The 12,161-nt window shown below is 38.3% G+C and overlaps 3 protein-coding genes and 1 non-coding gene across 4 annotated transcripts; 3 read left to right on the top strand and 1 right to left on the bottom strand.

The window, feature by feature from the left end:
• The first annotated feature begins 4,210 nt into the window (after positions 1-4,210).
• Positions 4,211-5,369, top strand: LOC114315725 (uncharacterized protein At1g08160). The gene has a single exon (XM_028262336.2). The coding sequence runs from the start codon at positions 4,454-4,456 to the stop codon at positions 5,177-5,179; it is 726 nt and encodes a 241-aa protein (XP_028118137.2). The 5' UTR covers positions 4,211-4,453; the 3' UTR covers positions 5,180-5,369.
• A 1,340-nt stretch (positions 5,370-6,709) lies between these two features.
• Positions 6,710-7,895, bottom strand: LOC114315680 (uncharacterized). The gene is made up of 2 exons (XR_014336658.1): positions 7,275-7,895; positions 6,710-7,007 (listed from the first exon to the last, which is right to left on the bottom strand). It is a non-coding gene; the product is annotated as an uncharacterized LOC114315680 (transcript).
• A 2,445-nt stretch (positions 7,896-10,340) lies between these two features.
• LOC145796423 (uncharacterized) lies at positions 10,341-10,829 on the top strand. Its single transcript, XM_082881530.1, has one exon. It carries the CDS (start codon positions 10,341-10,343, stop codon positions 10,827-10,829), a length of 489 nt encoding a protein of 162 aa, XP_082737656.1.
• A 153-nt stretch (positions 10,830-10,982) lies between these two features.
• On the top strand, positions 10,983-11,693 carry LOC114315724 (uncharacterized). Its single transcript, XM_028262335.2, has one exon. The coding sequence runs from the start codon at positions 10,983-10,985 to the stop codon at positions 11,691-11,693; it is 711 nt and encodes a 236-aa protein (XP_028118136.2).
• Positions 11,694-12,161: the final 468 nt, after the last annotated feature.

The following is a 12,161-nucleotide window of genomic DNA, read 5'->3' as shown; positions in this document are numbered from 1 at the left end:
CCACCTTCATGTATCATAGAAAAATAATCTAATGGTTGGAAATGTAACCTGGATGTATATACAGTGGCAGGGGAAAATGTTTTAGCAAAGTGGCGGTACGGGTCGATTTTTTCAATGGGTTGGTATTTTCAAACCGCCACCTGCACTAACCTGCTAGTCCTGGCATCTCAACCCACCCAACTGCTTGCCAGAATTGAAAAAAAAAACCTCAATTCGGAGCGATTTTGTGCACAACCCTAAACATTCACTATTATTTTTGTAATTTCACAAATATCATTAGCATATCATTCTGATGAATTTAATTTTTTTTTTTCCCCATTATGGGGTTTTGAAAGTGCCCCTTATATCAAGTTCCTAGTAATTTACCCTTAATTTCAATCCAATTGTCAAAAGGTAACTATCAAATGAACTAAATTTGACACAATTTAAAAAATTCAGAAGTGAATTTGATGCATTTAGAACTACAAATGAACAAATTGATATATCAAGAAGCTAACAGTGAATTCATGCTTCTTTTAAAAATAAACCGAATATTTTAATCAAATATACGTTACTACGAGTTTTTACTTGTGTTGATGAAGATCGAACTGGATTGGCTGATAACAATGTAGACGAAATTGAGAATTATTTCCATCGCCGACTTGTTTGATTTGCATAACATCGAGTTGATTAGAAGACATAGATGGTGTGTGGCCTATATATACTCCACCGGAGACTTCTCGTCCAGTTGCCGGAAGTCGCCGGACGCCATTATGGGCTAGGGTTAGGGGCGGCGACGCGGCGGCGGTGGGGCTTAAGAAGAGAAAGGGCAAGCGGTTCGGTTTCGGTCGGTTGAAGGAAAATTTAAGCACCAAATCATTGAAAGATAAATAAATATATTGTAGAATCAAAACCAATAGTCAGTTTTCTGGTTTTAAAAAAATAGAAAATAAGTATTTATTTAACAAATAGAAATTTGTTTTCATATATAAAAATATTTTCAAAGCTCCGAATATTTTTTAAAATAAAAATATTTTGAAAATAAATGATAATAAAAATAGAGAACATGTTTAGTGAGTTGTTAGAGGTGGCGGCTGATAGTAAAGGGTGGACAAATGTGCTGATCGACCGTGGGAGTGGTTAGAAGTGGTCATTAGAGTTAGTTATTACAGTGTCACTAAAAGATGGCTGAAACTTGTTGACAGTTCATCGATTGACAATAGTTAGTGGTGGCAGAGAGATTAGAAAGTGATAAATTGTTCTGAAAACGGCTAAAAGTACCCTTTTTTATATTCATATCCGAAATTTATAAATAAAAAAAAAATCAATTCAATTTGTTTTTGAAAACAAAATCAATATATTAAACAAATTTTCGTTTGTAATTTTAAAAGAAATGAATATGAAAACAAATAACTTGGAAACATTCAGACATGTTTACAACTTTCACAAGTTGACAAGAGGGTCCATACTTCATAGGAACTTGTCAATATGGAAAATTTTATGTGTTCACTGAATAAGTCGTCAAAGCCTCAATCTTGGCCAAAAGAAAGATCGTTTGGAGTCCTTGGAAGTAGGAACTCCCTGTTAAACCTAATCATAGTTCTGTCTAAAGTGTAATGTGATTCAAGTTATCAATCTAGGTGACAGATTATCACACATTCTAATAACCATATCACATTTTGTAGAGGAATGTTGAGTCATTAAAGAGTGTAAAAGATAAATTTGTCCATAATATTTAAAATTACGCAAATTATACTCGCAGTCTTTAACCTTTTTTTTTCCACTGTGTGTGTGTGTGTGTTTGGTCACGATCCAAACGGAGTGTTATAGTTTCATTTAACTTGAAGAGAATGATTGTAGCAGGGATGGAGCCAAAAAGTATCTGTAATATATACCTTATAAAATTATGTTAGTAACCCTCCTAAATTATTTTAAGGTACCTAATATTTTTAATTTTTCAAAAAGAGCCCCTTATATGAAGTTTTAAAAAAGGAGTAATAATAATAATACACATTGAGTTGGAATATTGTCATTCCTTCGTTTTCAATAAAAACATCCACTATTATTTTTGTAATTTCACAAATGACATAAACATATCATTCTAATAAATTTAGTTTATTTTTTCCGCATTATGGGGGTATGAAAGTGCCCTTATATCAAATTCCTAATAATTTACCCTTAACTTCAATCCAATTGTCAAAAGGTAGCTATCAAATGAACTAAATTTGACACAATTTAAAAAATTCAAAAGTAAATTTGATGCAATTAGAACTACAAATGAACAAATTGATATATCAACAAGCTAACAGTGAATTCATGCTTCTTCTAAAAATAAACCGAATATATTAATCAAATATACGTTACTGCGAGTTTTTACTTGTGTTGATGAAGATTGAACTGGATTGGCTGATAGCCATGTAGACGAAATTGAGAATTATTTCCATCGCCGACTTGTTTGATTTGCATAACATCGAGGTGATTAGAAGACATAGATGGTGTGTGGCCTATATATACTCCACCGGCGTCCAGTTACCGGAAGTCGCCGGACGCCATTATGGGCTAGGGTTAGTGGCGGCGACGCGGCGGCAGTGAGGCTTAAGAAGAGAAAGAGCAAGCGGTTCGGTTTCGTTCGGTTGAAGGAATATTTAAGCACCAAAGCATTGAAAGATAAATAAATATACTGTAGAATCAAAACCAATAGTCACTTTTCTGGTTTTAAAAAAATTGAAAATAAGTATTTATTTAACAAATAGAAATTTGTTTTCATATATAAAAATATTTTGAAAATAAATGATAATAAAAATAGAGTACATGTTTAGTGAGTTGTTAGAGGTGGCCGCTGATAGTGAAGGGTGGACAAATGTGGTGATCGACCGTGGGAGCGGTTAGAAGTGGTCATTAGAGTTAGTTATTACAGTGTCACTAAAAGATGGCTAGAACTTGTTAACAGTTCACCGATTGACAACAGTTATTGGTGGCAGAGAGATTAGAAAGTAAAAAATTGTTCTGAAAATGGCTAAAAGTACTTTTTTTTATATTCATATCCAAAATTAAAAAATAAATAAATAAATCAATTCAATTTGTTTTTGAAAACAAAATCAATATATTAAACAAATTTTCGTTTGTAATTTTAAAAGAAAAGAATATGAAAACCAATAAAAAAATGAAAGCATAATATTGTGCTTTGCCATAGATTACATTTTTATCAGGGCACAAGGTCTAAATTCCTGCTCAACAATTTCTTACTGAAAGCATTAGCACAAACATAAAATAATAGTTTCAGTCAAAATGGCAAGCCTTACTCTGTTGGATTCACCACAATACAATAAAATCAAAGCCAATAATGATGTGTTCGGTCAACTACCCACCATATCAAGAGAAATTCAATAAAGTATTACTCCTTTTGATTTTGGAGCAAATATACTGAATACAGTTCTATTTTTTTTCTTACTGACTTGTCAAATAACAATAAAATTTCAGAATTTAAAGTAAGACTTAATATACTAACATGACAAGTATCACATCAATTAATAAAAAAAATATTAAAGAATTATTTATTTGTATAACACCTATATTTTGGAGCTTTGCCCTTTCTCAAGCAAGAAAAGCAAAACAATTCAAAACCCAAGAACACCTATAGGCCCCGTTTGTTTTGGGTTATAGCAAGGGGATTAGGATTACTAGTACCTTGGGATTAGTATATGGGGTGTTTGTTTTGAGAGATAGCCTTGGGACTATTAATACCTTGGGACTAACTAATACCTTGGTATTACTAATACCTTGTTTGTTTTGAGAGATAGGGAGGGTATTACTAATACCTTGGTATTACTAATACCCTTGGGGAGGGGATTCATAGTGAGGAGGTAGAGATGGTATTAGAAAAATAGTGAGGGGATTAGAAATTTTTTTATTTTTTTTATTTTTTATATATTGGAAATTTTTTTTAAAATATAATTTTTAATTTTTTATATTTTTTTATTTGTTTTATTATTTTATATAAAAATAATTTAACAATTCCTCACTACTAATCCCCTCACTATCAATCCCCTCACTACTAATCCCCTCACTATCAATCCCCTCACTAACAATCCCCTCATTATTAATCCCCTCACTATCAATCCCCTCAATTCTATCTCTGAAAACAAACGACCCTCACTAACAATCCCCTCACTATTAATCCCCTCACTATCAATCCCCTCCATTCCATCTCTGGAAACAAACGGGGCCATATGATACACTCAACTTTAATCCAGCCCCAAACTCCTTTTGTGAATTTCAAAACAACACATTGGTCCCATTCCTCTCAATCAACAAAAGCTTCTTCTTTTTTTTTTTTTTTTTATTCTTCCCTTCTCTTTTACTTTATTTATTTATTTTAATAAGTCCATCCACTTCACAGTTTATTTATACAGTAATTTCATTTCATCGCCCTGATTACTTCACTGTTTTTTTCCTTCATAATAATTCTCCCAAAATGCTTTCTCTTCCACAATCCCAAAAGCAAACCATGGCCACTCCACTCAATCAAATTGTAGTATCAAAACCAGCCACGAATCAACAAATTCCGGCACCGAACATGCCGTATGTCAGTTTAACAAAAGCCAATGAGCAACCGGTGCTCCGGCAACCTCGCCGGACAAACTTAATAGTGTGGTGTGGTGCAATCCTCTGTTTAATCTTCAGCCTCCTGCTCATCTTCTTCGGAGTCGGAACTTTGATAGTCTATCTCGTCATCAAGCCAAGAATCCCGGCATTTGATACCCCAATTGCAAGCCTCAGTGCCATCTACTTTGACTCGCCGGAGTATTTCAACGGTGATTTCACCTTCGTTGCGAATTTCTCCAACCCGAGTCGGAAACTTGAAGTGAGATTTGAGTACGTAGAAATCGAGCTCTACTTTTTTGACAGTCTCATAGCAACTCAAGCACTGCAGCCTTTCACGCAGAGACAAGGGGAAGCAAGACTGGTATCGGTTCACATGACATCAAGCTTGGTTTATTTGCCCCCAAACATGGCGCTAGACCTTCAAAAGCAGGTACAGAGAAACAGAATCATGTATAATATAAGAGGAACTTTCAGAGTGAGAGCTAACCTGGGTCTGCTTCATTTTTCTTATTGGTTGCACGGACGATGCCAATTAGAGATGACTGGTCCACCTACAGGTGTTTTGCTTGGCCGGAATTGTAGAACCAAGAGATGAAAATGCAGAACATGTATTGTTTCCTCTGTTTTCTCCGTTTTCTTTCACCCAAATTGTTCAGGTTTTTGTCTAAATGGCAATTTTCACGTATCTGATGATATGTATACAACTCTTTTTGTATTGTACCTTCACAAGGGATGTTCTTGTACAATTGCAGAATCAAATAACACAGCCAAAGAGCTTCATTTTACATTGAAGCTTTGTTTTCTACAAAATGTTCTCCATAATTATCCTATGTTTGGTTGCAACTTTGAAACTAATTTGCTAGTGGTTGCATTAGTGGGGGTGGTGGTAGTCGTGGTGGCAGTGGTGTCGTGGCATTTGTAAGGCCTAAGTTCAAAAGATGTTTTTCACCGTCAAAAGTAGAAAATGTTTTCACCGCAAATAATCTTATTTTCATTGACCACAAGCTTTCATTTTTCGTAGTAGCAAACACTAGAAAATGCAAAAAATGTTTTCCAAAATTTTTTTTTGGCCAAAACAAACAAAATGTATATGTTTATCAGTGTTCCTTGTTTAAAACAAGGATAACTAGATTGACAGGAGAAAGATATTGGGTGGAAGAACTAGTCAGTGACACAAAGGAATCAACAAATAGTACGAGATTGTATTCTATGCCATTTCTTATTGATTAAGTTTTCAATAATATTATTCAATTTAATAATGATGTGTTGTACATTCCACTTTTAACTTGTACATTATATCTATTAAATGGACAAAACTTATCTAAAAAGTATGCAGCTTGATCCAGGATCTTCAAAGCTAGGATCATGATTCATATCAAACTTCATTATTTCTTTTCAAGGAGGAAGAAGATTATGCAACGCCAAAGTCTGTGATATCAAATTCCCAATATGAGTTGATTGAAGCTCAACAACCTTAACCAACTGGAGCCACACACACACACACCCAAAAAAAAAAAACCAATAACATTGAGACTATAATGCATTTAACCCATATGGGGAAGAATTGACAGTTTCAATCTTTCAGTGAATCAAAAGCATAAAGATGATCTAAATTTGTCATCCAGGATGATTGAACTGGACTTCGCCTATTGCAAATCCAAGCGGTGAACTTCAAAAGGTATGTCACATTTAGATGCACCAGAGCCTACCCGGTGAATTGTTCTAGAAGCTCTAAATGTTGATCGGTTTTCATCATTCAGTAAGGTTGATTTGCAACCTATTGAATAAAACGAGCCATTAAACATCAAATATGGGATTTTGCCTATGGGTATTAGTCCTTTGTTAGTCACCAAAAACACACACAGCACCAAACACAAGCTACTGATTGCGCAGTTATTTGTGGAGATGTTATCTACACAAAAATAAGAACCACAACCACAAGAAAAGCTTGCAATATCGATAAGATGTGAAGCAATTTTCTCTTTACTCACACCTACAACCTATCTCCCAGCATGGAATCCAACCATACTCTAACCAAGCATAAACACTACTGGCCACACTATGAAACCATAATATAATCAAGCTAAATTTCAACACAACTAGAGTAAGAAACCAAGGCAACGAATTGCATCCAAAAACCCATAACAGTCTATTAAATCAAAAATTACTAACAACAAATTAAAACACTATGATCTTGAAAACTTATCAATTATCACGAGGAATTTTTTTGCACAAGAAAATCAAAGGACTGGACTTTGTCTGAACCAGGGACCTCTATTCCTTTCCTCTAGGTGATTGCAATGAAAGTTCTTTGCTTTTCTTGTCACCCAAACAAAAAACAAGAACTTCCTCCAAGAAAAAATCATCACGTACCAGCATAGAATCCAATCATTCTCTAAGTAAGCATAACACGAACGGCTACACTGTGAAAACCATGATACAATCAAGCTCAATTTCAACACAACTAGAGTAAGAAACCAAGGCAATGAATACTGAATCCCGAAACCCATAACAGTCTATTTAATAAAAAACTAGTAACAACAAATAAACAAACTGTGATCATGAAAACTTATCAATTATCATGAGGAATTTTCTTGCATAAGAAAAGCTGAGGACTGGTCATTGCAATGAAAGTTCTTTGCTTTTCTTGCCACCCAAAAAAAAAAAAGATACATGAAATCATCACATACTATCAAACTTCGGATGGTGTTTTCGCAACGATCGACAAAGCATGTAGTCCACTCTGCAATTCATCTTGCAACAACCCATAAATCAGCCTATGCCTCTTCACTAAGCTCTTCCCTTCAAACTCCATTGACACCACTTTCACATTAAAATGAGTCTCACCATCACTGCCCTTCACACCAGCATGCCCTGCGTGTTGATACGATACATCTTCGACTTGCAACTCAGTAGGACTCAGCTCTGTCTCCAATTTTTCCTTAATTCTCTTCCCTCTACTCCCTAACCCACCATCAGCATCTGAATTCGATACTGAATCATCAATCGCTGCTTCAGAACTCACTCCGAGCTTCAAATCGTCAACGCCAATGCCATTTTTTGAGCTTAAATTGGAATCCTCAAAGGGTTTTGTGGCCATTCTTTGGATCGAGATTGATTTGAAGAGTGAGAGGTTTGGAGATATTGTCGGTGTTGATATATAACTAGGGTTTTGCAGATTTGGGGGAGGAGGAGAGATTGAGGGAATTTGGTATAGAAAATGGGTGCTCACTTTAAAAAAACATTAAAATAAATTACGAATATAAAAGTGGTCATTTTTTAAGAAGATAAATAATATAACGGAAAATTACAAAAAACAATTTAGAATTTGACTGATAACAATTAATACTACTCATAAAAAAATAATAATAATAATAAATAAAGGAATAATTTAATAATTTTTTTTATTAATGATGAAGTGGATAGGGACTAAGTAAGAAATGAGAAGGGTAATGGTAAGCTGGGAAAGGAAAGAGGGTGGGTGAATGAAAAAAAATGATTGAGGGGTAACACCGTCGCGAATTAAGAAATATTCGAGGTGATTATCAACGTCAAATGCGGGAGGTGGCTATTAATAGTATTGAAGGGAGAAAATAAAAGTGGCTTATTTGTCTAAAGGAAAATATTTGAAAATTTTAGAGGAAGAGTTTTAGTGGTCTCATTATGTGGTGTGATATTTTTGACTTGTATTTTTTTTATTTTTTTATTTTGTCATATCACTAGAGTTTTTTAATTTCTATTTTTAGAGGTTTGTATCATTACTTCTGGTCTAAATTGGTTTTTATCATTGCTTCTGGTCTACATTGCCCATATAGACAGATAGTTAGAATTTATGCAATTTTAAAAATTCTAAATTTAAATTGAAACAATTAAAATGTTAAGAGCTTGATTTGTTCAAACATTGAATTATTATTATTATTTTTATTGTAATTTCTATAATATAGCTAACTTGATTAATCTAATTAATTTGATTATGTGGACGAATAAAAAATACTACCTATTTCGATTTTTTATTTGGAAAAATACTTTGAAAATAAGGTGTAATATATAAATTTAAAATTAATATGATGTGCAACACATTCAAGTATGATCTATAAATGTACTTTGTTGAATAGAAAATGACATGTGAGAGGGAGGTTTATGACCTAATATTGGGCCTAGCTGGTTTGGGCCGGAGTCAGAGTCTTTGCTCGGTCAAACGTTGGGTGCGCGCTGGACTGAGGACTCAGTCCAATTATGTTGGAACAACGTTGGAATCCCAGCCCGGAGAAGATGTGCGCTTTGCTGAGTTGGATAGGATTAGTTCTCAGAAGATCAGGTTCGACTGAGCAGGAACTCAGTCGTGACTGGGGAGCTCGATTGAGCCCATGATGAGGAATTATTAAGGAAACCAGACAAGTAGCATAGTCGTAAAGTAATGGCATGACGCTGCACTAAGAGTACCTTGGTGGGGAGTATTATGCTACGTGATGGGACTGAGGAAAGAAGATTTTATTGTCCGTATGCGTCGGTACCGTTTGGCGATTTCATCATTTGGTGTTTAGCTGTATAAGCGCTGACACGTGGGAGAACGTGAAAGGAGAGTAGGTTCACGCGTCCAGAGGGGAATGGACGCAAAGGCGCGCCCAGAAACTATATAAACAATGCTACGCCTCCATATTCAGGTTTGGAACATTCTCTGATCAGAGCTCACCTACCACTTTGTCCCCTCTCTCTCTCTCCTTTCTTGCTCTCTCTGTGTGCTAACTTGATCGTTGAAGAGGCTTTCTACCAACCGCCCACCGGGTAGCTCACCATCTTTGTGTTCTCAGGTCAGTCGAAGGGAAGCGTAGCTTGGACACGAGGAGTGTGGATAATGTCGAATATTTGGCTCCCGTACAATTGGCGCCGTCTGTGGAAAACTTTGACAGACAAAACCCTTGTCCTCTAAGCTCATCCAATCATCTTTCATGGTGAACAACGACGAAACTCCGCTGTTCGTCGTTGACGGCATCACCCCAAAGTCGGTCCGAAGGAAAGACGGACCCCCCGCCGTTCCGAACATGGCAAGCCTGGAGACTTCATCTAGAGGGCTTTCCAGAAATGCACGAGACAAGCGCACCAGGAGCACCGATCACTCTCAGAGTCCAAACGGACACCGGCAGCGAAGAGAGTCGTACGCTCAATGCTTGAAGCATAAGCTGAGAGACCAACACGCCATCATCCGGAGGATGGCGGTGGAGATAGAAGCGTTGAAGCGACAAGTCAAAGGGAAGAGTGTTGCTGGAGTGGGAAACCACAGTGAGCGCACTCAACCCCGTCATTCAAGCAGCCAAAACTGGCGAAGGACGTCTTCCCTTTCCTTCACCAAGAGCTATGGGGCTGGTGATTCTGACCCACCAGTGGAGAAGTTGGGCGCACGAGATAGTAGCTACCGTCCCTCATATCCGTCGACGACGTCGAGATACTCTTACTTTGCCCGTTCGGAGGACTTGAAGAACGTCTTGGAAGAATAAGCGCGTTAGCGGGAGGCGCAAAAGGTGCCGGCACTGCAGTGGTTATCCCACGGAGGTCGCCCCAGTGAAGAACTCATAATGCTGCCACCACGCCCAGTTGTACATATCCCTTTGGACAGAGACCTGGCGAGGCTGAGGGCCACCCCTTTCTCCCTCTAGATAGAAACCTCGCCACTTTCTGTGGGCTTTCATCAGTCCAAGTATACACTCTATGATGAAAAAATCGATCCATACATGCATGTGAGCTACTTTCAACAGGTCATGGCTAGCTACAGGCGGAATAACGCACTTACGTGCCTTATTTTTCCGTCAAGTTTGGATGAGTTGGGCCTGAAATGGTTCGAGAGGATGCTGGAGGAAAGTATCGAAAGGTGGCAGCAACTGGCGGAGGCGTTCGTGACCCGATTCAAGAGAAACACCAAAACGCCCAAAGAAGTAGACCGTCTTCTGAGCGTCAAGATGGAACCGGGCAACTCATTCAACGCGTACAACGCCACGTATTGGGAAACTTTCAACGAAATCCTTGACTGCTGGACCAACTTGGAGATCACGCAATACAAGCGCGGTCTTCTAGTCAGATATAGACTTCGAGACTCACTCACTATGAATCAACTGATGACCATGGAATTATTGATGCAGCGCATCAATGAACACATCCAAGTTGAGGATGATGCCGCTGCAGCTACCGCGAAGGTGAATCTAGTGGCATCGGACAAAAGAGTGGCCAAAAAGGTCCACACGATTAGATAGGAGGCAAACCGTCTGAGCAACCATGATAGAGATTCAAATCGCGGTGCAAACCGCAACAACCGGGGTAAGGGTCGTCGCAACGACCGAGCTGACTACCCCTGTGATACCACGGAAGATGCAAGAAGAAAGTTAAACTCCCGAACAGGCATCACTATGGTTTTCAAGATCCCAATTTATTGTATCCTTAGCGAAATCCATGACGAGGCATATGTCCAGTTTCCAGGTAAGTTGGGTGATGCGCAGAGAGGCTTCAATCCGAGATACCGTTACACCTACCATGGTGAACATGGCCACCGCACAGAAGATTGCTTCCCTTTGAAGCAGCATCTAAAGGAGCTGGTGGCTGCCGGGCACCTAGATTGCTATATAGATAGCCGCGCTAAGGCCGCACCTCATGCTCAAGTTGAACCCAACGGTTTGGCCACCCTAGAAGCGTCCCCCCAAGGTGTGGTCAATGTGATCCATGGTATCGTCGAGCCAACACGAGTGTGCGAGCTCCGAGGGATGATAAAAAAAGTAGAGCATATGATGGAAGTCTTGTCAGTCCAACCTGCGATTAAAAATGGCAAAATCAAGGCGAAAGATGTGCTCAGCTTTTCAAGCCGAGATCTTGAACATATTCAAACACCGCACAATGATGCGTCGGTGGTCACGCTTCACGTCAGGGACTTTGATGTTAGACACATTCTGATCGACCAGGGCAGCTCGGTTGAAATAATCTATTACAACGCCTTCAAGCAGCTCAAGCTCGAAGAGAAAGATTTGACCTCAGCAACATCGCCGCTGGTTGGCTTCAACTTGCAGCCGGAATGGCCAGTAAGCAAGATCATCCTACCGGTTAAAGCGGGGACCGTCGTCAAATAGGTGGAGTTCTGGGTGTTGAAGGCACCCGCCACATATAACCTGATCCTAGGCAGAGGATGGCTTCATGCCATGTAAGCGATAGTGTCGACTTTCTACAAAGTCATGAGGTTTCCCTCTACTACTGGCATGATAGAAAAAGTTTGAAGCGATCAAGTACTAGCCAAGCAATGTTTCGTGGCTGTAAACAGAAACCGAGCTGCCAAAGGCTTTGTATAAATGGTCGAAGGACCGAAAGATCAAAATGTCCTGGAAGACGTGGGCACCAAAGTTGAGGAAAAAGCTATCAAAGACCTAGTGGAAGTACGAATCAACAAGAATGATCCTGAGAAGTTTTTTCTGTTAAGATCCACCCTTACCGCTCAAGAACGATTAGAGATGGTGAATTTTTTAGTGGTGAACATTGAAGTTTTTGCTTAGACGCCTTACGACATGCCTGGCATCGATCCAAACCTCATTAGCCACTGACTC

Source organism: Camellia sinensis, chromosome 7, assembly GCF_055761805.1.
Source record: "Camellia sinensis isolate YWXY chromosome 7, ASM5576180v1, whole genome shotgun sequence".
In the NCBI taxonomy this organism is placed as follows: domain Eukaryota; kingdom Viridiplantae; phylum Streptophyta; class Magnoliopsida; order Ericales; family Theaceae; genus Camellia; species Camellia sinensis.
The sequence above is the reverse complement of the archived record's forward strand: the minus strand, read 5'-3'. Positions and strand labels throughout refer to the sequence as shown.